Genomic DNA, 27,081 nt, shown 5'->3' with positions numbered 1-27,081 from the left:
TATTACACGCTGTCTCCTATCAGTCAAACAGTTTGTAATCCAGGCTACTACCTTGGCACTTACTCCGAAGCTTCTCATTTTGTTCACAAGCCTCCTATGCTGGATGGTATCAAAAGCTTTGCTGAAATCTAAGTAGATGACATCAAGTGTTCTTCCTTGATCCAATTCTCTAGTCACCCAATCAAATAAATCAGATTTGTCTGAAAAGACCTTCCTCCGGTGAATCCACGCTTTTTCGGGTCCAGCAACTTACTGGATTGTAGATAGTGCAGTATCCTTTCTTTTAGCAGTGTCTCCATTAATTTTCCCACCACCAAATTGAGACTAACCGGCTTGTAGTTTTCAGCCTCCTCTCTGCTACCACTCTTATCAAGCGGGACCACAACCGTTCTTCTACAATCTCGTGGCATCACTCCAGTTTTCAGGGATCTATTGAACAGGTCATTATTTAGTGGACCTGCCAGGAAATCTCTGAGTTCTCATTGTATCCTGGGATGTACCTCATCCGGCTCTATGGACTTGTCCAGACTCAGTTTTCCTAGCTCTTCCCATACATACTCTTCTGTAAAAGGAGTTGTGTCTAGCCCATTCCCTTCTATGGTCTTGTCAATCAGCAATAGTCCTTCTCCATGGTCTTCTTTAGTGAACACCAAACTGAAGTATTTGTTTAATATTGCCGACATTTCCTTGTCTGACTCAAGACACTACTCCTTGTCACCTTTCAATTTCACTATACCACTTCAGGCTTTCCTTCTTTCTCATATATCTGAAAAATGTTTTGTTACCTTTCTTTATCTCTTTGGCAACTCTTTCTTCCACTTGACCTTCTGCTTTTCTGATTTCTTTGTCTTCCTCAGTTTCACCAAGTATTGTTTTGTACTCTTTGAGGATCCTTTATACATCCTAAACACTGATCTTTTTCCTTTATTTTTGCAGCCACCTCCTTTGAGAACCAAATTGCTTTCTTTTTCCTTGTACATTTGTTTACTTTTCTAATATATAGATTTGTTGCCTTTGTAATAGATTCTTTTAATTTAGCACACTGTTGACTTCACCCATTTTCTCCCAGTCTCCTAGTTCTTCCTTTAGTTACATACCCATTTTGTCAAAGTCAGTATTTTTTAAATTCAAAACTTGCGTCTTCGTGTGACATCTTTGTATCTTATTCATGATATCAAACCATACCCTTTGATGATCACTTGTACTCAGGTGGGCACCTGTCTGGATATTAGAGACATTTTCCCCATTCGTGCGCACTAGGTCACTTATCACACCCTCACTCATGGGTTCCATTACTAAGTGTTTGAGCATAGCCCTTTGGAGGGCATCCACTCTCTCTACTTCTCGTAGATTCCACAGAAGGGATATTCCAGTCTACATCCAGCAGATTAAAATCTCCAATGAGTAACAAAATCGAGGACCCTCTAATATAGCCTTTAATGCTGCTCTTTTTACAGTCAAACCACAAGGAAAAGCCATAAAAGCATCAAACTAGATGGGCAATTTCCAGGGCATAACCATTCCTTATGATTTCCAGGACCTACAGGTCTGATGTAATTGGGACCACCTCTGATCAAACAAAGAAAGATGTGCATAGCAGCAAAAACCCATAGAAGCAAAAACCCATAATAAATACTTTTTAAAATATATCCGAAGCAAGAAACCTGTGAGGGAGTCGGTTGGACCATTAGAAGACTGAGGGGTTAAAGGGGCTCTTAGGGAAGATAAGGCCATTGCAGAAAGACTAAATGAATTCTTTGCTTCCGTGTTTACTAATGAAGATGTTGGGGAGATACCAGTTTCGGAAATGGTTTTCAGGGGTGATGAGTCAGACGAACTGAACAAAATCACTGTGAACCTGGAAGATGTAGTAGGCCAGACTGACAAAATTAAGAGTAGCAAATCACCTGGACCGGATGGGTATGCATCCTAGGGTACTGAAGGAACTAAAAAATGAAATTTCTGATCTATTAGTTAAAATTTGTAACCTATCATTAAAATCATCCATTGTACCTGAAGTCTAGAGGGTGGCCAATGTAAGCCCAATAATTAATGTATAAAGTTTTTTATTTTTTCAATTAGGAAATATATTCAAAGAAAAGAAAACGGCAGTGAAGGGTGTTCTCTGCACCTTCACTGCCTCAGCAATAGCATATACAACGTCACGCACTGTGCCTTTGTTAACGCCCTACCACCCCCCTCTCAGGCTGCAGGGGTGAATCATCAGTCTTTGGGTACATTTGCCACCATATCCCCATGCTGATCCTGAGGAAGCTGTGCCTGGCAGTAACTCTGTGCCTCTTTCACTTCTGTAAACCACCGCACGCCATCCTTCGTCTGGATCCGTAGGCGAGCTGGGTACACCAGGGTGGCCCTCAATCCTCCCTGTATGAGTTTAGTACAAATCGGCGCCATTTGCTTACGCTTCGCTGATAACTCCGCCGAAAAATCTTGAAATATTAAGATTTTTTGATTCTCATAACTCAGCGATTTCCCGCGCAGCGCCTGCAGGATTTCTGCTTTGTGTGCATAATTGAAAATTTTTGCTATCACAATTCTGGGCCTTTGCTCCGTTGCCCGCCTCACTCCCAGTCTGTGCGCTCTTTCTATACGAAATGGGCCATGTGCTTTAGTGATATTGAGTTCTTTAGTTAACCAGCCTTCCAAGAATGCAGGGAGCCCCCTCTCGTCTAAGGTTTCCGGCAAACCTAAAAAGCGCAAATTAGATCTTCGTGACCTATTTTCCATATCCTCAAAGCGCTCAGAATGCTTTTTGAGTTGGGCCTTAAATACTGCGATTTCAGCAGCGCTCTCACGTTCGCCATCTTGGAGGTCTGAGACTCTCTTCTCCAGTTCCCCAAATCTGCCTTCATAACCTGTGAACGCCTCGGTAAGCTCCGACAGTTTGCTGGAAATTATTTTTAACTCTGGGCCCAACAGTTCTGTGATCGCTACCTTAATGTCTGCGATTGCGGCCGTATTCGCCTGCAACGGGGGCTCCAGCGCCATTTCTGCTACCACTTCCGGGTTCTTCGGCTTGTCCTTTTCTTTGTCCTTCTTTGTCAAGCGCGATGCCATTTTCAGTACGCTACTTCAGACTCCAACAGAGGAAACTGATTAGTAGGCTGGACACTATGGAAAGTATCTTTTAAAATTGTGGATGGGGCTGGATAGACGGGGCTAGGCGCCACGCTGAGATTTCACGTCCGACCCCGGCACTGCATCACGTGGTCTCCTCAAGCCCAATATTTAAAAAAGGCTCCAGGGGCAATCTAGGTAACTATAGACCAGTGCGCCTGACTTCAGTGCCGGGAAAAATAGTGGAAACTATTCTCAAGATCAAAATCGTAGAGCATATAGAAAGACATGGCTTAATGGAACACAGTCAACATGGATTTACCCAAGGGAAGTCTTGCCTAACAAATCTGCTTCATTTTTTTTGAAGGGTTTAATAAACATGTGGATAAAAGTGAACCAGTAGATGTAGTGTATTTGGATTTTCAAAAGGCATTTGACAAAGTCCCTCATGAGAGGCTCTTTGGGATAGGAGGCGATGTCCTTTTGTGGATTACAAACTGGTTAAAAGACAGGAAACAGAGAGTAGAATTAAATAGTCAATTTTCTTAGTGGAAAAGGATAAACAGTGGAGTGCCTCAGGGATCTGTATTTGGACCGGTGATTTTCAATATATATATATAAATTATCTGGAAAGGAATACAACGAGTGAGGTTATCAAATTTGCAGATGATACTAAATTATTCAGAGTAGTTAAATCGCAAGCGGATTGTGATACATTACAGGATGACCTTGCGAGACTGTAAGATTGGGCATCTGAAATTTAATGTGGACAAGTGCAAGGTGTTGCATATAGGGAAAAATAACCCTTCCTGTAGTTACACGATGTTAAGTTCCATAGTAGGACCTACCACCCAGGAAAAAGATGTAGGCATCATAGTGGATAATACTTTAAAATTGTCAGCTCAGTGTGCTGCAGCAGTCAAAGCAAACAGAATGTTAGGAATTATTAGGAAGGGAATGGTTAATAAAACGGAAAATGTCATAATGCCTCTATATCACTCCATGGTGAGACCACACCTTGAATTCTGTGTACAATTCTGGTCACCGTATCTCAGGTACAGAGAAGGCAACCAATATGATAAAGGGGATGGAATAGCTCCCCTATGAGGAAAGGCTAAAGAGGTTAGGGCTGTTCAGCTTAGAGAAGAGATAGCTGAGGGGGGATACGACAGAACTCTACAAAATCATCAGCGGTGTAGAATGGGTAAATGTGGATCAGTTATTTACTCTTTCGGATAATAGGACTAGGGAGCACTGATGAAGTTAGCAACTAGCACATTTAAAACTAATCAGAGAAAATTCTTTTTCACTCAATGTACAATTAAGCTCTGGAATTTGTTGCCAGAGGATGTGGTTAATGCAGTTAGTGTAGCTGGGTTTAAAAAAGGTTTGGATAAGTTCTTGGAGAAGTCCATTAACTGCTATTAATCAAGTTGACTTAGGGAATAGCCACTGCTATTACTGGCATTAGTATAATGGGATCTCCTTAATGTTTTGGGTACTTGCCAGGTACTTGTAACCTGAATTGGCCACTGTTGGAAACAGAATGCTGGGCTTCATGGACCCTTAGTCTGACTCAGTATGGAAACTTCTTATGTCTTACTTGAGGAACCAAAGGGAATTAACATGGTCAGAAAGCAGTCCCCCTTGAAATTAGCTTTCAGGGACACCCATTCCAAATCTATCAGATCCTAACCCCCCCCCTCCTCCCCAGGGGAAAGAAACACCAAGATTTCCTCAGTCTGACCATAATAGGATACTCTTTGCAGGGGGAATCCTCCAGCCTCTCATTTGAGATCTGCAATGTGTGGAGACTATGAAATCAAGCGCATAAACTTGTCCCTTACAAAAAGACGAAACATGGAAGCGTGGTCCTCCCTTTTTGAAAGGTCCTCACATTCCTCTAGATCTGCATCACTATATCCCTTGGAGCGAAATTCTTAGACCCATCCAAGGAGTCATCTGAAGGAGAAAAATCCCCAATGGGTGTTCTGTCCCTACTCCGTGCTCTAGATCTCTTCTTTGCTCTAGGATCTGAATCCTGCGGAGTGGACGGCAAGGGTGCCAGAAGAGCAGGTCTATTCTTTGGAGCTGAACCTCACACCATGTAAAAAGTCTGTAGACCTTTCCAAATCCCCTGTGATATGACTGCCCAGGGCAAGACAGTAATATCCAGCATAGAAGCCGATGATCCTGTTGCAGTAGCTGTGGAAAGCACATTAGGCTTATATAAATGGTAACCATGCTGTTCAGGACATAAGGGAGGTGGACCAAGGTTCCTTTCAGCATTCCATGGCAGTGAAATGGCTAGTGGAGCAGACAGGGAGACAGGCTCTCCACACCCAATACTGATAGACTTAGCCACACCTGAACCCCCAATTCATGCACAAATTTGCCAGCTGAGAGCTCCCCCCAGGCAGAGGAATATTTGCAGCAAACAGACACAGCAGTACTTTTCTAATATGGCAGGCCAAGCACAGTGCGGCTTTCCTCCTGCACTCCCTCATCAGCATCATCTTAAGACTGCATTCCACAGCAGTAAAAATGTAGCTGTGGCCCCAAGTATCCACAAAAAACCTCTCCTCGTCTCAAAAGACAAGGAAATATATATCCTCTGGATTTCCTGTGAAAAGCCTCTTGGTCTCACAGTGAAGGACTAATGTGCAGCTGCTTCACCAGCAGTCTGGATCACGTTTTCCTTTATTTTTTTTAAAGAGTAGATTAAAGCTACAGTACTCACTAAGAAAACAAGAGCCCACAAAAGAATAAAGGGTGGGGAGGGGGAGAGAAGAGGAAAAGAGAATAGAGAAATAATATTCCAGTCCCCTTGGAAGCCCCCCTGGCCTCCCACCAGCTCAACAGAGGGAGGGAGCTGAGGCTATCGTCTTTGGAGCCCAAATACCTTTTTTTTTTCTTGAAGAAACCTGTGCTGTAGCTCAGAGGGAAGGAGAACTCATCTATCAGCTCAGCAGCACTCAGGAGTCTACTTTTCAGCCAAATAGGGCAGAGTCCATACTACGGGATGTTTGTCAACCATCTTCTGGAGACAAAGAACACAGGCAGGCTGATATCAGTACAAAGGTATATATGGTGTGACATCGGTGAGACTGTTAATCTCTGTCTCCATCTTCTGGTTGATGTACACAACCCACTGGCCTGGCCTGCTCTAACTGGATGAAGAGGAAAGTACTTTTTATAAAACCATGTCAATCTAATACCTACAGTGCCTAAATGTAATCTGTTTTGATATGTCACGGAAGGCAGAATTTTAAAAAATGAATGACGAGAAACCAACTGGCATTAACTCTATATTCCATGTGTCACACTGCTGCCATCAGACTGTAAACAAATCTATTGGTGATAATGGAGGGCAAAGTGGCAACTACTAAATTAAAAACAATGAGAACAAAAATATCATGACGTTCTTTAAGAATTCCCAAAGTCTCCATTTACCATGTCAGGGTAAAAGGAGACCACAATTCAGGAAACACACACATTAAGAATAAAGCTTTGTTTAAAAAAAATAAAAGCAAAACTACAATTGTAGCCTTATCAAAATAATATTACTATTCCAAATAAGTTAAGTTGCCAGAATATGAAATTAAGGATACTATAATTTGTCGATCAGATGGATTCCGTTGGCGCGTTTTTTCCAGCTGAGTCATTTGCTTAGCTTCCCGATTCCTTGCTGATAATGTCACTTTCAGATCCTCCTGAAAAACAAATACATAATACTTTGACATTTATAACCATTTTAAAAATATAATTTGTTAGATCATCTCTACAGAGAAACAAAGTAAGGCAAATAGCAGTAATATATAACAAATTTGGCTAACAAGCCCCAAACAGGAAAACAGTGATGCAAATATATCTGAGATAACCTACGGTAAGTTCTTTTCTTTTAACTGGATCCCACAGACAACCATCTCCTATCAAACACATCCTCACTGTGAGTATCAACGACATGAGTGCCAACAACCAAAGTATTATATTAATACGATAAAGGTAGGAAAATTGGTTCTTACCTGCTAATTTTCGTTCCTGTACCACCACGGATCAGTCCAGACTGCTGGGTTTTGCCTCCCTTCTAACAGATGGAGACAGAGAAAAACTTGAAGGGCACCCACTAATATACCAGCGTGCCACCTGCGATCCCTTCAGTATAAACAGTATCAAAGCAGATAAAAAAAACTGCAATGAACAACCTCACATCCCAATCCAATGGTTAGATCAAAAACTGGGGAAAAGGAATGTGACCAAAGAACTTTGTACATAAAATGAGCACTCTGAAAATTGAATTCATCAAATTGCGCGTATTTGAATAGTTTGCTTCTCATTTGAAAAACTGCAGATAGAAAAAATACAATTGAGCGGACTCTCCCATGTTATCTCTTCATCCCCGGGCGGGCATCGGACTGATCCGTGGTACTACAGGAATGAAAATTAGCAGGTAAGAACCAATTTTCCTTTCCTGTACGTACCCGGATCAGTCCAGACTGCTGGGGCGTACTCAAGCTGCCTTACATGGGGTGGGACCTGGAGAGTCCCACGCAAAGCACACTACTGCCAAAAGAGTCGGCATCTGGAGCCTGGACGTCTAACCGATAATGCCTAGCAAAAGTGTGCAGAGACTTCCAAGTCGCCACTCTACATATCTCCTGTGGAGAGACCAGCTGACTCTCTGCCCAAGATGCAGCTTTAGAACGGACCAAATGAGCTTTTAAACCACCTGGCACTGCTGGACCATGACAGATGGGCAATGGTCGCCTTGGAAGCCTTATGCCCTTTCTTAGGACTGGTCCAAAGGACAAAAAGATGATCCGACAACCTGAAGTGATTAGTGGCCTCCAAATAGCGAAGGAGAACCCACCGGATATCCAACTTCCTCAAGTCGCCATCCTGAGAGGACCCAGAATCCACCTCCGGGAAAGCCGGCAACTCTACCAACTGATTCAAGTGGAAAGCAGACACTACTTTCGATAGAAAGGATGGAACCGTTCTGAGAGACACCACCAAAGCTGTAAACCTAAGAAAAGGTTTCCCCACAAGACAGCGCTTGAAGATCCGATATGCGCCTCGCCGAGCAGATAGCCACTAGGAAAACAGACTTGAGCATTAGATCCTTCAAAGTGGCCCGCTTGAGGGGCTCAAAAGGAAGCTTGCACAACCCACAAAGAACCAGATTTAGACTCCAAGAAGGACACACCGGTCATACCGGGGACTTCAAGTGCTTAGCACCCTGCAGAAACCGCGAAACATCCGGATGAGCCGCCAGGGACATTCCATCAATTTTCCCCCGCAAACAGCCCAGGGCTGCCACCTGTACCCTGAGAGAGCTATACGCCAGACCTTTCTTCAACCCCTCCTGCAAGAAAGCGAGTATATGGACAAGAGAGGCACGGCGCGGGGCAACGTGCAAACCAGTACACTACGAATCGAACACCTTCCAGACCCTAACATACTTAAGCGACGTAGAGGTCTTACGTACCCTCAAAAGAGTAGAAATGACCGCGTCCGGATAACCTCTCTCTCTCTCAATTGCCTCTTTTCATAAGCCAGGCCGCTAGACAAAAACGAGCCACCTGGTCGAAAAATACTGGATCTTGCCTCAGAAGATTCAGGAGGTGACTGAGACGAAGTGGACTGTCCACTGCCAGGTTGACCAGGTCTGTGAACCACGGCTTCCGAGGCCACTCTGGAGCCACCAGAATGACCGAGCCTTGATGGGACTCTATTCTTCGCACGATCTTGCCCACTAGGGGCCAGGGAGGAAACACATAGAGCAGAATGTTGCGGGGCCACGGAAGGACAAGAGCATCTACTCCTTCCACCCCATGCTCCCTTCTGCGACTGAAGAATCGAACTGCCTTCGCATTCAACCTAGTCGCCATCAAATCCAGTTGAGGAACACCCCACTGATGAGTGAAGAGCCTCATCGCCTCGGAGAGATCCCATTCTCCGGGGTCCAAATGCTGGCGACTTAAGAAGTCTGCCTGAATGTTGTCTACTTTGGCTATGTGCGAAGCCGCCAGACGGGCGAGATTTGCTTTCGCCCAGACAATCAGGATGTCTGCCTCTAAGGTCACCGGCTGGCTTTTCATGCCCCCTTGATGTTTGATATATGCCACAGTCGTTGCATTGTTGAACAAAATCCACACCAACTGATGACAGATGAGGGGAAGAAACTTCAGCAAGGCTAGCTGCACTGCCCTGGTTTCCAGATGGTTGATGGACCACTGCGCTTCCTGCTGAGTCCATTGACCTTGTGTCGCATGAGACTGGTAAACTGCCCCCCCAACTGGAGAGACTGGCGTCTGTCGTCACGATCACCCACTGCGGCACTTCCAGCTCCACTCTCCGCCGTAAGTTGTTGGGTATCAACCACCAATCCAGACTGGACCTGGCCGGCTCCTGAAGAGGCAACATAATCCCGAACTCCTCCGACTTGGGATCCCAACGGGAAAGCAATGCTCTTTGTAACAGCCTCATATGAGCAAAGGCCCAAGGAACCAACTCCAGAGTAGATGCCATAGAACCAAGCACCTGCAAGTAGTCCCACACCTTGGGCACTGGCAGAGACAGGATGCGACAGACCTGCGACATCAGCTTGTCGATCCACTCCTGCTTTAGGAAGGCCTTCCCCAGCCGCGTGTTGAAGCGTGCTCCTAAGAAGTCCAGAACTTGAACAGGAGACAAGTGACTCTTGGTGGTGTTGATGACACAACCTAGAAAGTGAAAGCTGTGCACCACTCTGTCGACCGCTAACCTGCAGAGGTGTTCCGACTTTGCTCGGATCAGCCAGTCATCCAAATATGGATGAACCAGGACACCTTCTCGCCGAAGGGCCGCCGCTACCACCACCATCACCTTTGTAAACATGCGTGCGGCGGTCACCAGTCCAAAAGGAAGGGCTTGAAACTGATAATGTTTGCAGAGAACCATGAATCTCAGAAACCTCTGATGATCCTTGCGAATATCAGTGTGAAGATATGCTTCCATCAGGTCCAGCGAAGCTAAAAACTCACCTTTGCGTACCACCGCTATCAACGAACGCAGGGTCTCCATACGAAAATGGGGAACCTGGAGGCCTCTGTTGACCTTATTCAGGTCTAGGATCAGATGAAAAGAGCCTTCCTTCTTGGAGACCATGAAATAAATCTAATACCTCCCTGTCCGGTGCTCATCTGGAGGAACTGGAACTACCTCTCCCAGATCCTACGACCACTGAAGGGTTTGAGCTACGATGTGCCGCTTTTGAAGAGATCCACAGGGAGAGATTAGAAACAGGTCTTGCAGGGGCCGAGCAAATTCTAATGCATAGCCGTGTTTTATGATGCTTAAAACCCACCGGTCGGATGTTATGTTGACCCATTCCTCATAGAATAGGGAGAGCCGACCCCCTATCACCGGAACGGAGGAATGGGTCGGCGTTATCTCATTGAGAGGACTTGGCTGCCTGACCAGAATGGACTCCATCACGAGCGGGCCGACGGCCTCGAAAGGAAGAAGTCCAGGCCTGGGGCCTACCCGAAGACTGACACTGACCGTAGGACGGCCTGGTCTGCCGAAACTGGCGCTGACCTTGAAAACAAGACCGCAAAGGACCAAAAGGCTTGGAAGACTTAGGCTTATCCTCGGGAAACTCGTACACCTTATCTCCTAAAGATTTAATAAGCTGTTCCAAATTGTCACCAAACAAGAATTTTCCTCTGAAAGGAAGTGCCCCCAACTGAGACTTAGAAGATACATCAGCTGACCAGTTCCGGAGCCACAACAGTCTCCGAGCTGATACTGCCAAGGCCATGGTATGGGACGAAGTATGGAGATCTTATAAGGCAGTGGTTCTCAACCCTGTCCTGGGGACCCCCCAAGCCAGTCAGGTTTTCAGGATATCCACAATGAATATGCATGAGAGAAAATTTGCATACACTGCCTCCATAACATGCAAATTTTCTCTCATGCATATTCATTGTGGATATCCTGAAAACCCGACTGGCTGGGGGGGGTCCCCAGGATTGGGTTGAGAACCACTGATATAAGGCATCTGCCCCATATGCCATTGCTGCCTCCAGATGATCTACCTGCTCTGCTTCCTCTGGGGAAATTTCGTGGGCACTCAACGCAAGCTTGCTCACTGCATCAAACTGCTGCAGACGGCCGCCCTGACCCCCAGGGCTGACACCTCAAAAATCCACTTCAAGCGTACCTCAAGCTTTCGATCCTGCACGTCTTTAAGGGCCGCCACCCCCACCACTGGAATCGTGGTACGCTTCGTCACACTGACTCCGCCACATCCACCTTGGGAACTTTAAGTATTTCCAAGGAATCGTCCAGGAGCGGATACAATTTATCCATAGTGCGGCCCACTCGAAGGCTTGCCTTCGGGGCATCCCACTCGCGAAACATGAGCTGCAGCAACATTTATTTATTTATTTAATACTTTTTTATACCGACCTTCATAGTGATAACCATATCGGATCGGTTTACATATAACAAAGATAACTGAAGCAATAAATAAAGTGATTAACAATAGAGGAGAAAAAGGTAAAGTTACATTCAACAAGGTGGAAGCTAAAAATAGCTGGAAAAAAATAAAGGCAGGAAGTATTGTAACTGGAACTAAATGGGATGGAAAGGAAAAGTCTTGGTCGGAGGACGAGGATCCAACAGAACTGGGTCCACCGAATCAGTCGCCGGGGCCTCTGGGGTGGATTGAATTCCTAGCTCCGTCAGGACATACGTAATCAGGGGCTCCAGTTCATCTCGTCGAAACAAGCCGAGAACGCTCAACAGGGGCTGTCCGCTCCGCATCCCCATCTGCGTCCCCTGCAGAGGATCCGCAGCTGCGGAGTCACTCGCCAGAGCGGGCTCACCAGACCTCGAAGATCCTCGAATGCCCCAGATCCTGGAGACTTCCGGAGGGTCTGGGCGAGGAAGTTTTGCAAGAGGAGGAACCGGCCTTGCCAGACCCGGATCCCCCGTAGGCATAAGGCTAGCCAAATAAGCCTTATGCATAAGCAACACAAAATCCACTGAAAATGAGGGCTGGCCCTTTAAGCTCCTCCGCGAAGGTGAAGAGGAGGGCCCAGGAGAAGCTGGTCTCGAACCCCGAAGCTTCAATAGATAACATTCCATTAAGGGTTATTCTGCTTCTTTCTTTCTGTACCGAGAAATAAGGATTAGGTTATTCAAAAATATTTTTCCTGTAAGGATTTTTTTTTTTGTGGTCAGTGCATACATATTTTTCCTGATGTAGCACAAGGTAGTCAGGTTAAGTGGAAATAATTCCTTCAGTTAAGACAGAAGTCCCACACCACTTGCAGCAGAAAAGGACTGGAAGGCTCATCTGCATATTCTACCCAGCAGCTCCCGGGAGAGGACTCCAGAAGTCACAGCGAGTGATCCAGGCTTTGAACTCCACAGCCCTAACTTCCATACGTCTTGCATCATTTGCAGCAGATGAGGACGAGAAGTGCACCCCTAATGGGGTGCACACCTCTAACTTCCTTAGTATATTCTATTTATCTTGCTATATCTTATCTGTTTACTAGAACTTATCAGTTTTTACTTGGTTTTATATATTTTGATTTTACAAGGTAATTGGTAGAAGTAATTTTTTTTGCAGATTTTATACATAAGGAAACTAATTCAAAACAAGAGTTAATAAGTTGTGTAACTAGGAAGATATAAGTAGATTTACTGTAGAGTTTTGAGGGTCATTGCCAGACACAAAATAAATCCATAGACTAAAAGTAGTTTAAGTTAGCTTTACATCCCTGCTCCCTTAGAAATTTTTAACTGATAACAAATTAACTAAATTATAATGCAGGAAGTAGTCCAGCAGCGAGACGGAGGCTCTCCAGTCTTTTGCACTGAGTGCCACATGTATGATTATCTCCCAGCTGACAAGAGGTCATGTGTGTGCACTAAGTGCAAAGAGCCACTAGCCCTCAGAGAACGAGTCTGATCCCTGGAGGCTAGAGTGGCAGACCTGGAGCAGCGAGGTAATATTGAGGAGACCTACAGGAACATAGTAGAGAAGACAGACCTCCAATCTGCTAGCCCCTGTGCTACTTTGGAGGAGAAAGGTCACCTAGAAGGAGAGCATCAGCTTGATGAGGCAGGAAGCAATTCTGTAGCTAGGATCTGCCCCTCAAGGTGATGCAGTATCCTCTCGCATGAGGATCAGTCTCTAGGGCAGGGGTCGGGAACCCATGGCTCGCGAGCCAGATATGGCTCTTTTGAGGGCTGCATCTGGCTCGCAGACAAGTGTCGCCATACTTCACGGTGACCCAGCTGCTCCCCGGTTCTCCGCCGCCCGGGCTTAAAATGCTGTCAGCCCGGGCGGAACGCGGCAGGACAGCTGGAGTCAGCGGCACCGGCGTGCTCTCTTCTCCTCCCCCCCCCCCCCCCGCGGCCCGGAAGAGGAAGTGGAGAGCATCGGGTGCCTGCGCGGGAAGAAGAGACCACACTAGCGTGGTCTCTTCTTCCGCGCAGGCACCCGATGCTCACCACTTCCTCTTCCGGGCCGCGGGGGGGGGGGGGGGGAGGAGAAGAGAGCACGCCGACTGGAGTCATCCGGGTGCCTGCGCGGGAGTCATCGGGTGTCAGCCGGGTGCCAGCGCTGGAGTCATCGGGTGCCTGCGCGGGTCTTCCCGCGCAGGCACCCGATGCTCTCCACTTCCTCTTCCGGGCCGCGGGAAGAAGAGAGCACGCCGGTGCTCTCTTCTTCCCGCGGCCCGGAAGAGGAAGTGGAGAGCATCGGGTGCCTGCGCGGGAAGACCCGCGCAGGCACGCTAGTGTCCGACGGGAAGAAGACTGCAGCGCGGCTCGGAGGAAAATGAAAATCTTCAACCGCGGCCGATGGGACTCCGCCTTCGCCTCCGCGAGGGCTGAAAATGAAGGAGGTTAGCGTTGGGAGGTGGCTGCTGCTGCCGCGAGTTCCCGGGGTGGGGGTGGGGGAGGGGGAGAGAGAGAGTGAATGAGCGAGCAAGCATGTGTGTTTGAGATCCTGTGTGTGTGAGTGAGAGATTGCATGTATGTGAATGATTGAGAGCCTGTATATGTGAAAGAGAGTATGTCTGTGATTGAGATCCTGCCTGTGAGAGAGAGAGCATGAATGTAAGTTTACCATTGGGACCCTGTATGTGTAAGTTTGTAATTGAAAACCTGTTTGTTTGAAAGAGTATGTGTGTATGATTGAGATCCTTTGTGTGTGAGAGAAATCATGTGTATGTATGATTAAGAGCCTGTGTGTATAAGTAAGAGAGAGATCATGTGTGTCTGTGTCTGATTGACAGCTGGTTTAGGTGATGGAGCATGTGAGTATGTGATTGAGAGCCTGTGTTTAAATGAGAGAGAGAGACCATGTGTGTCTGTGTGATTGAGAGCTGATTTAGGTGAGGGAGCATGTGAGTATGTGATTGAGAGCCTGTGTTTAAATGAGAGAGAGAGACCATGTGTGTCTGTGTGTGATTGAGAGCTGATTTAGGTGAGGGAGCATGTGAGTATGTGATTGAGAGCCTGTGTGTAAATGAGAGAAAGAGAGGACATGTTTGTAAGCATGTGAATGAGAGTCTGTGTGTGAGAGAAAAAGACAGCATGTATTTATGTGATTGAAAGCCTGTGTGTGTGTAAGCGTGAAAAGATAGACAGCATGTGTGTAAATGTGTAATTAAGAGCCTATATAAGGGAGTGAGAAAAAACATGTGTATATGTGAGTACTGAGAGCATGTGTGTATAGGTGTGTCATTGAGAGCCAGTGTGAGAGAGAGCGCTGGTATGTGACTGAGAGAGGAGAAAGTTCCAAGCAAACCACCCCACCTCCTGCTAATTCAGAACAATCTCAGGACACCTGGATATCAAACGTTCCCAGGTATGCAGAGCAAAAAAATTTTTGTATCCTTATTATTTTTCATTACTGGATCTTTGTGTCTGCTATTTTGAAATATTTTGTTGGTATCTGGAAATGTTTTATATGAGTTTTTAATTATTGGATATTCCACTCATCAGCTGTTTCGAAATATGTTCTTTTTGTTAGTACAGTTTTACTGCTGATGATTTTATATTTCTTGATTTGTTTTATAAGGATGTGTGATGTTTCTTTTTTCCTTTGTTACACTGCATACAGAGACTCTGGCTTGTTGCAGTTTCCAATTCAGTTTTTGTCTGCATGCTTCTAGTTATGCGTTTTGGTCTCTTTATTCTATGTTAGGTGAGGGACAGCACGTGATTCAGGTGAGGTTTTCTGCTGGCGTGTAGTTTCTGTGTAGGACTCTATAGCAGCCTGACTTGGTCCGTTTTCCTAATAGGAGATGTATTGGTGTCTTAAGGCCTGGTGTAATATTTTCAGAGACTTATTGTACTTTAAAAGTGTGATCTTACATAAAATGCACACATTTACTTGTATTTAGTTTTAAACATATTGTATGGCTCTCATGGAATTACATTTTAAAATATGTGGCGTTTATGGCTCTCTCAGCCAAAAAGGTTCCTGACCCCTGCTCTAGGGGCTTGTGCTCAGGAGGGAAGGGTTAGAACAGATTTTATAGTTGGTGATGCAATTATTATGAAGGTTGATAGCTGGGTGGCTAATGGACGTGAGGATCGCTTGGTAACTTGCCTGTCTGGTGCGAAAGTGGTGGACCTCACGTCTCACATAGAAAGGATTTTAGATAGTGCTAGGGAGGAACCAACTGTCTTGGTACATGTGGGCACTAATGACAAAGTGCAGGAGGGAGGTTCTGGAAGCCAAACTTAGGATTTTAGGTAGAAAACTGAAATCCAGAACTTCCAGGGTGGTGTTCTCAGAAATAATCCCCGTAACACGTGCAGCACCTCCAGGGGCAGGCAGAGCTCCAAAGTCTCAATGCATGGATGAGATGATGGTGCAAGGAAGAGGATTTTAGATTTGTTAAGAACTGGGCTTCATTTTGAGGAAGGGGGGCCTTGTCTGAAAGGATGATCTCTACCTTAAGCAGAGTGTAACCAGGTTGCTGGCATTAACCTTTAAAAAGGAGATAGCGCACCTCAAACTAGATGATGGGGGAAGTCGATTGTCACTCAAAAGCATATGGTTCGGAATGATGTATCTCTGAAGGATACTAAGAGAACAGGGAAAATAGGGCATCCCTGTAGAGCAGTCATTTATTTCATCTAGGAACTTCTCTAGAATGTCTTGATGTAACGTTCACCTAATCAATACTGGGATAATTGAAATCACCCATTATAAATGTAGTGCTGATTTTATTAGCTTATCTAATTTCTTTTAGCATTTCATTGTCTTAGTTCATTCTGCCCAGGTAGATAGTAATACACCCCCATTATTATTTTATTCCCTTTTTCACCTGGAATTTATAGTCATAAAGATTCAACATTGTATTTTGTTTCCTGCAGAACTTTTATCCTGTTTGACTCAATGTTCTCTTTAACATATAGTGCCACCCCTCCGTCCATCCTATCATTTCAATATAATTTGTAACCTGGTATCAGTGTCCCATTGGTTATCCTCCTTCCGCCAGGTCCCTGAGAGGCCATTTATATCTACCTCTGTGCTATACACTCTAACTGTCCCATCTTATTTTCTATACTTCTAGTATTTATATGTAGACATTTCAAAGTATGTTTTTTGTTTGTATTAACAACCTTCTCATAAGTTGATAGGGGTAATTTGGAATCTTTCTGCATTTTACTTAAAGGCCAATAAATGACTGCTTCATGGAGCAGCTGGTACAGGAACCAACAAGAGGGGCATCTATTTTAGACTTAGTCCTTAGTGGAACACAGGATATGGTGCGAGAGGTAACCGTGTTGGAGAAATTTGGCAATAGTGATCACAACATTATCAAATTTGATTTAATAACTGGAGGAAGCGCAAAAAAGAGATCTACTACAACAGCATTTAATTTTCAAAAAGGCGATTATGATAAAATGAGGAAAATGTTTAGGAAAAAAATGAAAGGAGCACCTGTAAAGGTTAAGAGTTTAGCTCAGGCATAGATGCTGCTTAAAACCATCTTGGAGTCCAGAACAGATGTATTCCACACATTAGAAAAGGTGGAAAGAAGACTAAACGACAACCGGCATGGTTGAAAGGTGAGGTGAAAGATTATAATATCTAAAAGAACATCTTTCAAGTAATAGAAAAGGGATCCAAATGAATTAAGCAGGAAACAGCATAAGCACTGGCAAGTCTGATGCAAAGCACTGATAAGGAGGCAAAGAGAGAATTTGAAAAGAAAATTGCTGTGGAAGCAAAAATTCATAATAAAACCTTTTTCAGGTACATTCAAGGGAAAAAGCCTGTGAGGGAGTCAGCTGGATCATTAAATGATCAAGGTGTAAAAGGAGCACTTAAGGATGACAAAGCCATAGTAGACAGATTAAATAAATTATTTGCATCAGTCTTCACCAAGGAAGATGTAAGAGATATAACCAGGCCAGAAATTATATTCAAAGGAGGAACTGAAACAAATCTCAGTGAAAGTGGAAGATGTACTAGGGCAAATTGACAAACTAAAGAGTAACAAATCACCTGGATCAGATGGTATATATAGCCCAGAGCAGCTGTTCTCAACTGGTGTGTCGCGACACACTAGTGTGTTGCGTGCTACCGGTCTCTCCTGCTGCTCTTTCTTCCCTGCTGCCGTTGCCGCTGGGCTATCAACACGTTCAAGCCCAGTAGAAATGGCAGCAGTGCTAAAAGAAGCTGTGGCACTTGTGGCTGGCCTTTTCTTCTTCCCGCGCCTGCCCCCCCCCCGGTGACCCGGAACAGGAAGTGATACGCGGTGCGCGGGAAGGAGAAAGAGCAGTGCCGCGTGATAAAGTAGCTGTGGCGGCTGCAGCATCGGCCCCCGAGCAATTGAAGCAGACGGTAATCGGGAAAGGAGACAGCAGCATGAGCCTCCCGCGGCCGATGGAATTCTACTTTCTTGGCTTGCGGGGGCTGGAGGAGGAGGCTGCTGCAGCAACCATTTGTACTCGGGGAGGGGCGGGGAAGAGGAAGTGAGTGAGAGAAAGAAGCAGCCAACCTGCGTGTGATTGAGAGCATGTGTGTGAGTGAGAGAAACTGGTCAGAGAGCTGATGTATGTGTTTATGTGAGAGACAATGAAAGTGACTGCTCAAGGAGATGACTGATGTGTATGTGAGAGTGTGAGACATTAGTCAGGGAGGTGACTGATGTGTGTGTGTGTGAGAGAGAGAAAAAGCATTGAAGTGAGAAATCTTAGTATGTGAGAAAGCATGGGCGTAAGAAGCCTGCTGTTGGGGGGGGTGGATGTGTGTGAAAGAAAGCATGGGAGTGAGAAGCCTGATTATGTGAGAGAGAGAGCATGGGAGTGGGAAGCCTGTGTGTGTGTGCATGCATGAGAGCAAGAGACTGGTTGGTAAGGTGACGGTGTGTATGAGAGAAAGAGACTGGTGTGTGTGAATATGAGAGAAAGAATGTGATTCAGGGAATGAGAAGCCTGTGCAGCGGAGAGCGAGCATGGAAATGAGAGAGAGACTGGTGTGTGTGTGTGTAACAGAGAGAAAGTGATTATGGGAATGAGAAGCCTGTGCATGTGAAGAGTGAGCATGGGAGTGAGAAACCTGGGTGTGTGTGAGACACAGCATGGGAGTGAGAAGCCTGTATATCTGAAAGAACATGGGAAAGGGAAGCCTGTGTGTGTGTATGCATGAGAGAGATCAGGTGACTGGTGTGTGTTTGTGTGTGTGTGAGAGAGAAAGAAAGTGATTATGGGAATGAGAAGCCTGTGCATGTGGAGAGAACAAGCATGGGAGTGAGAGACTGGTGAGTGTGTGTGAGACAGAGAAAGTGATTATGACAGTGAGACGTCCGTATATGTAAGTAGAACACGGGAGTGGGAAGCCTGTGTGTGTGTATGGCATGAGAGAAACTGTTCAGGAAGGTGACTGGTATGTGTGTCAAAGACTGTTTGGGAGATGATTGTTGTGTGAGAGACAGAAACTGGTCATGGGGGCATGACTGGTATGGTGTGTGTGTGTGAGAGACATGGGCATTAAGGAAGAGGACCATGAGTATAGAGCTTAGCCTCTACTGCTGCTTCTGCTGTGTGCTATGGCCTGCATGGAAGAGGAGTAGGAGAGCTGCTGGAGGGGGTAAGTAAAGGTGGCTTTTTAAGTTTATTTTTCTTGATTGACTGCCATTTTAATTATTTAATATTATGTGATGTGTCTGCCTTTTTTGAAATATTTTATTGGTGTTTGGAGAATTTTTAATAGTTTTTATGAGTTTTTAATTGTTGGATGTTATTCTGTTCATAGCTGTTTAGAAACATTTATTCTGCTTATTAGTATAGTTTTACAATTATTTCTGTGTGGGGATCTATAGCTGCTTGCTAGTTCTGTTTTCCTAATAAGAGGAAAACACACACACACCATACCAGCCTGATTTAATATTTATAGTGTTGCCTTTTCATAGATAGGGTTGCTCCTGTTTGAGTGTATTCCATAATACAGGTGTAACTGTGTGCGGATTAGTTTATGTGGATTACTACAGATCCTGAGCGTATGTTCTGTGTCTGTTCTGTGTCTGTTACCGAGATGAGATATTTTACTAGCATTTAAGAGTTTTATCAGTCTTATTTGTTGTGTTTTCTCAAGAGGACATGCATTGGTGGTAAACTGCTGTCTTTTCATAAGTAGGGCTATTGAGCCTGGAAGTAGAAGGAGTTTGAGTTGCTGTTACTGAGATTACACCAGAACCAGAATATCTTTTTTGTAGGGTGAGTTGTATGGGGAATGTCATAATTCTGCTTTACATCCATTATTGTGGGTCAGGGGGATTCCCGTGGATGCAAACTGTACTTTTACATCTAGCCCCGTGACGATCATGGGTCACGCATGTGAGAACCATCTGTCAGGTGTGTCCCGACAGAAAAAAGGTTGAGAACCACTGGCCCAGAGTACTGAAAGAACTGAGAAATGAAATCTTGGACCTGCTATTGGAAATTTGTAAACTATCAATAACATTATCTATGGTACCTGAATACTGGAAGGTTTCCAATGTAATGCCAATTTTTAAAAAAGATCAAGGGGTGATCCAGGAAATTACAGGACTAGTGAGTCTGACGTCTGTGCCAGGCAAAATGGTAGAAACTATCATAAAGAGCAAAATTGCTGAACTTTTAGATAAACCTAGTTTAATGGGTCAAAGCTAACATGGGATTTAGCCAAGGAACTCTTGCCTCACAGATTTGCTACATTTTTTGAAGGCATAAATAAACATGTGAACAACAACATAAGAACATGCTATACTGGGTCAGACCAAGGGTCCACCAAGCCCTGTCTCCAACAGTGGCCAATCCAGGCTATAAGTACCTGGCAAGTACCCAAAAATTAAGCCTAACCCATGCTACTGATGCTAGTAATAGCAGTGGCTATTTTCTAAGTCAACATGATTAATAGCAGGTAATGGAATTTTCCTCCAAGAACTGATCCAATCTTTTTTTTTTAAACACAGCTACACTAACTGCACTAAGCACATCCTCTGGCAACAAATTCCAGTGTTTAATTGTGTGTTGAGTGAAAAAGAACTTTCTCTGATTAGTTTTAAACGTTCCACATGCTAACTTCATGGAGTGCCCCCTAGACTATTATCCGAAAGAGTAAATAACAGATTAACCGATTCACATTTACCCATTCTAGACCTCTCATGATTTTAAACACCTCTATCATATCCCCCCTCAGCCGACTCTTCTCCAAGCTGAAAAGTCCCAACCTCTTTAGTCTTTCCTCATAGGGGAGCTGTTTCATCCCCTTTATCATTTTGGTCGCCCTTCTCTGTACCTTCTTCATCGCAACTATATATTTTTTGAGATGCGGCGACCAGAATTATACACAGTATTCAAGGTGCGGTCTCACCATGGAGCGATACAGAGGCATTATGACATTTTCCATTTTATTCACCATTCCCTTTCTAATAATTCCTAACATTCTGTTGGTTTTTTTGACTGCCGCAGCACACTGAACCGATGATTTCAAAGTGTTATCCACTATGATGCCTAGATCTCTTTCTTGGGTGGTGGTTCCTAATATGGAACCTAACATTGGGTAACTATAGCATGGGTTATTTTTCCCTATATGCATCACCTTGCACTTATCCACATTAAATTTCATCTGCCATTTGGATGCCCAATTTTCCAGTCTCACAAGGTCTTCCTGCAATTTATCACAATCTGCTTGTGATTTAACTACTCTGAATAATTTAGCATCATCTGCAAATTTGATTACCTCACTTGTCGTATTTCTTTCCAGATCATTTATAATTATATTGAAAAGTACAGGTCCCAATACAGATCCCTGAGGCACTCCACTGCCCACTCTCTTCCACTGAGAAAATTGTCCATTTAATTATACTCTCTGTTTCCTGTCTTTTAGCCATTTTGTAATGCACGAAAGAACATCGCCACCTATCCCATGACTTTTTACTTTTCCTAGAAGCCTCTCATGAGGAACTTTGTCAAATGCCTTCTGAAAATCCAAACACACTACATCTACCGGTTCACCTTTATCTACATGTTTATTAACTCCTTCAAAAAAGTGAAGCAGATTTGTGAGGCAAGACTTTCCCTAGGGTAAAGCCATGCTGACGTTGTTCCATTAAACCATGTCTTTTTATATGTTCTGTGATTCTGATATTTAGAACACTTTCCACTATTTTTCCTGGCACTGAGGTCAGGCTAATTGGTCTGTAGTTTCCCGGATTACCCCTGGAGTCCTTTTTAAATATTGGGGTTACATTAGCCACCCTCCAGTCTTCAGGTACAATGGATGATTTTAATGATAGGTTACAAATTTTTACTAATAGGTCTGAAATTTCATTTTTTAGTTCCTTCAGAACCCTGGGGTATATACCATCTGGTCCCGGTGATTTACTACTCTTCAGTTTGTCAATCAGGCGTACCCCCACATCTAGGCATCATAGTGGTTCACATGGATTTGGTTCAGTCCACCTGAATCATTACCCATGAAAACCTTCTCCGGTACGGGTATCTCCGTAACATCCTCTTCAGTAAACACCGAAAGAAATCAATTAATCTTTCCGTGATGGCCTTATCTTCTCTAAGGGGCCGATTTTAAATTTTATGCGTGGAGGGGTACATTTGTGCGCGCTACCCGGTGCGCACAAATGTACACCTGATTTTATAACATGCGTGCGCTGCTGTGCGCATGCGATAAAATCCGGGGGTTGGTGCGCGCAAGGGGGTGCACACTTGTGCACCTTGCGCGCGCCGAGCCCAAGGGGAGCCCCGATGGCTTTCCCCGTTTCCTCCAAAGCCGCTCCGAAATCGGAGCGGCCTTGGAGAGAACTTTTTTTGGATCCCCCCACCTTTCCCTCCCTTCCCCTATCTAGACCACCACCCCGGCCCTACCTAAATCCCCCCCCCATCTTATTCGATGGAGATACGCCTGCCTGAGACAGGTCCCTAGAGGCAGGCAGAGCTCCAGAGTCTCAGTGCATGGATGAGACCATGGTGCAAGCAAGAGGGATTCAGTTTTGTAAGGAACTGGGGAACCTTTTGGGGAAGGGGAAATCTGTGCCGTAGAGGCAAAAACTCACAGTATAAACTTTTTAAAATATATCCGAAGCAGAAAGCCTGTGACTTTTTAAACCATGTCTGGCAGGCGTAACTTGTGCGCGCTGGCGAGCTGCCGGCGCGTGAACCTCTGGCAAGGCCGATGTGCCGGAGGACTTGGGAACGCTTCCAGCCCCGCCTCCATGCCCCGGCCCGCCCATTTTCGAATGCCCCGGGACATAGGCTCGGCGCACTCGCGCGCAGGAGTAGGTTTTCGGGAGTTACGCGCGTAACCCTTTGAAAATCTACCCCTAAGTGCCCCTTTAACCCCTCGATCATCTAACGGTCCAACTGAGTCCCTCACAGGCTTTTTGCTTCGGATATAGTTTAAAAAGTTTTTACTGTGAGTTTTTGCCTCTATGGCACAGATTTCCCCTTCCCCAAAAGGTTCCCCAGTTCCTTACAAAACTGAATCCCTCTTGCTTGCACCATCGTCTCATCCACGCACAGACTCTGGAGCTCTGCCTGCCTCTGGGGACCTGCGCATGAACAGGGAGCATTTCAGAAAATGCTACCTTGGAGGTTCTGGATTTCAGCTTTCTACCTAAGAGCCTAAATTTGGCTTCCAGAACCTCCCTCCCATATTCTCCTATGTCATTGGTGCCCACATGTACCAGCAATCAAAGTAACTGGCTGGTGTTATTATTTGGTGTTGCTATTATTTGAATATTATTGATATATACATATTTTTAATATAAGATATGTTGTATGTGTATCAATTATGATGGAGAGGAAAAGACCTCAGCACTGGTGTCCACTGAATATTTCATTCAGTTTAAAAATCACCCGCGGAGGGCCGGAGGCGCTGAGCGCCTAAGGAGCACGACCAAGGGGCATGCCCCTTGGTTTTGCCCCTTAGTTTTTCCCTGAAGTTCTTTTCCCCTAACCTTACTAAGGGCTCATTTTAATAACTAACATGGAACCCAAATTCATTCCTACTATCATCTCTCTCACCAGAAAACGACGAGCAACATGGAAACTGAAACATCCCAAGTCCAGAAGACAGTTAATTTCAATCCCTTTAATTCCTACCACTACCTTACTAGGATTTTCTCTTCTATCTCTAATTTTAGTTAATGCCCAATCTTTAGTCAAGAAAATGCCAGTTCTTTCTGACCTTCTTTTTAGAATGCAATCCTGATATATGTGGAATTACGGAGACATGGTTTAAAAAGTCTGATTATGGGGACAAGATGGCGTCTGATTGAAAGAGACAACGAGGAACGCTCTGATTTTCTGTTTGAAATTTTTATTTCCTCTTGTCTATCTGATAGAATGCCACATACCAAAAGAAAAGCCAAGCTCCGGGAGAGCTTGGTAGTTTCTGAAGCGAGTTTTTCACCGAGTCAGACATTGATTCCGAGCTTCTTTGCTTCAACTCCGACATTGCCGGGTCCGAGTGCCGCGAACAGAAGTGATGCGGAGCGAACGCCACCTTCAATGGCCGAGATATCACTCAGCCCCGGCGCGCCTAAGACTCCGTCCTCCCCTCGTGGGAACATTGCTGCGGATGTTTTACAACTTACTGATTCCCCCGATGGTTTGAAAGGGGAACAGAATCAACAAAAAGTTACCTCATTTGAATTCCCAGGAGGAGTGTCCACTAAGATGAAGGGAACTGCGGGTGAAAACCTGGCTCTTCAGTTAGAAGAAAAACAGGTTTCTTATCAACAGCTAACTGCGGAGACTGCCTTAATGGAACAGATTCGGGACACCGATGGAGCAGCTGAAAGTCTGGGTGAGCAGGAAATGAACTTAAAGCCTTTTCTTGTTAAACCTCCAACAATAACTCTTGAATCGTTATGGGAAGCTTCGGCTTCAATTGAAAATGCTATACTTACATTAGCAAATATTGTACTGGCAACGAATAAAAGGAGTATGGCTATGGAGAAAAAGACCATGGAACAAGATCTGAAGATTAAGGAAGTTGAAGGCAGGCTTGAAAATGTAGAGAAAATTCAGCAAAGACTGATATTATCTGAGCAAACTCAAGCAAAGAAAATGGAATATATGGAGAACTCTAAGAAATTTGAATATGTGTGTTCTGAATTTTCCTGTGGTAAAATTAATGCCATCAGTAAATTTGTTTAAAAAATATTTAATTGAAGTGTTAAAAATGCCAAAGGAAATTATGCCTGTTATAACTAAAGCACATTCATTATTTCAGAATACCATAGTTAAAGGTCCAGATAAAGATACAGAAAAACAAGAATCTCAATTAAATATTACAGAGATGCTAGAGCTATCTCAGGAAGATGAAATATCTGAGAGAGGGATACTCCTTGTGAGCTTTGCATTTTTACAAGATAAGAATACAGTCCTCAGATTTTTCTTTAGGAATAGGAACCTTCTGTATTATGGCCAGAAATTATGGCTTTTTCCTGATATAATACGCATAACTCAGGAAAGGAGGAAGAAATTCCTCTTAATGAGGACAGAGGCCTTGGGTATTTGTTCAAAATTCACACTCCATTATCCTTGCAAGTGTGTATTAAAATATCAGAATTCCACATTTGTATTTGTTGAACCAGTACAATTAAGGGCATTTTTGGATGCTCACCCTAGATAAACAGCTATATACTCTCTCGGTAGGCATATATTTAAGGAGTTCTATCTTTGATATTTATATATTGTATTACATAGTAATTTCGCTCCAGTTAAGTTACTAAGCCCTTGTCTCCCCCCCCTATTTTCCAAAAATTAGGAGGATTACCTATTATATGTATAAATTTAAGATGTGTAAGATGCATTTAGTATATATCTTTTGAGAGAACCTCTTATTTCTGTCACAAGTATATATTTGTGTTTATGTAAAATTATATAAAAATAAAATAAAAAAAAAAGTCTGATTATGTTCTGTTGAATCAATTGCCTAAAAATAACCATGATATTGTTTCTATTCCAAGGCAAAACAAAAGAGACGGTGGTATAATGATACTATCAAAGAAAGAATTACAGCTTGAAATAAACAAATTAATCCACCACTCAAATTTGAAATTACCTTTCTAAAATCTCAATTTTTGCAAATTAATTTACTCTATGCACCTCCTAGCTTATTGGAACTTAATGTCTCACCTTTAATTTATTTTATTTATTTATTTTATTTATTATTTTTATATACTGACATTCATCTCAATTGAGATATCACACCGGTTTACATTCAGGTACTGTAGGTATTTCTCTATCCCCAGAGGGCTTACAATCTAAGTTTTTGTACCTGAGGCAATGTAGGGTAAAGTGACTTGCCCAAGGTCACAAGGAGCGACAGCGGGACTTGAACCTTGGTCTCCTGGTTCATAGTCCACTGTTCTAACCACCAGGCTATTCCTCCTATTAAACCTGGATACTCCGACTATCATATCTGGGGACTTCAACTAACATGTGGATAAGGACCCATTATCTCACAATTGTGAGGCTTTTTTGAATTCGATGTCAGCCTTAGGCTTTCAGCAAATAGTGAACCAAGCAACTCACAATGCAGGGCACACATTAAATTTGATATTTAATCAATTCTCACATCCATAGTTCTATTACCCCAATTATTAATTCGATCCCATGGTCCGATCATAAATTAATTTCTGCAGAGATTAGTGTCCAATATCCAAATCGAAGACACTTAGTTACCAAAACTAAAATAGAATACAGGAAGCCCTGTCAGTTAGATACTCTAACTGAACAACTTACTAATGCATTAAAGGATTTAGATTTATCAAATAGTAGCAATGCAATCAACTCTTGGATCTCTCTAACAAAAGAAGCAGCTGACATTATTTGCTGCCCACTTAACAAAAAGGAAATCTCTATTGGTAAAAAACAACATTCCCCATGGTATACTACTGAGTTGAAAGCTCTAAAAAGAACCCTAAGAAAGGCTGAGAGACAATGGAGAGCGTCCCCTACTAAGGACTCTTTAGCAAACTAAAGAATACTCTTACATAAATATAATGAGTCTACCAACAAAGCAAAGAAAGAATTTTACGCTAATAAAATAAATAACTTTCAATACAACCCAAGAGCTCTGTTTGATTATGTAAAAGATCTGACCAATCCCACTGAAATTCTCACTTCTTCCGATACTACTACTTGTAATGAAATTGCCCAACATTTTAAGAATAAGACTTTAAACATTTTAATAAACATCTCCTCTTGTGACTCAAATTAAATTGTACTGCCAAGCAACCCTAAAGACCATATGACTTCCTTTGAAATAATTTCATCTGTTGAAATTGAAGGTATAATTAAAAACATGAATCCAGCTACTCATCCTACTGACCAGGTTTCAATAAAACTATTAAAAACAGTCACTAATATAATTTCTAGAGCTATTGCGGATATAATTAATTTATCTATTACCAAAGCGATTGTGCCTGATATATGGAAAACGACGATAGTTAAACCAATTAT

At 43.8% G+C, this 27,081-nt stretch overlaps 1 protein-coding gene across 6 annotated transcripts in view; it reads right to left on the bottom strand.

The window, feature by feature from the left end:
* FAM92A (family with sequence similarity 92 member A) overlaps nt 1–27,081 on the bottom strand; it is a 393,124-nt gene that overhangs the window by 239,528 nt on the left and 126,515 nt on the right. For all 6 annotated transcript variants that reach the window (XM_029591684.1, XM_029591681.1, XM_029591683.1 and 3 more), the window contains one exon: nt 6,690–6,791. In XM_029591684.1, the coding sequence (XP_029447544.1) occupies nt 6,690–6,791 (102 nt within the window). The remainder of the gene's footprint in view (nt 1–6,689; nt 6,792–27,081) is intronic.

This window comes from Rhinatrema bivittatum, chromosome 2 (assembly GCF_901001135.1).
Source record: "Rhinatrema bivittatum chromosome 2, aRhiBiv1.1, whole genome shotgun sequence".
Classification (NCBI taxonomy): Eukaryota; Metazoa; Chordata; class Amphibia; order Gymnophiona; family Rhinatrematidae; genus Rhinatrema; species Rhinatrema bivittatum.
Note: the sequence above shows the minus strand (reverse complement) of the source record. Positions and strands in the feature narration are given on the sequence as shown.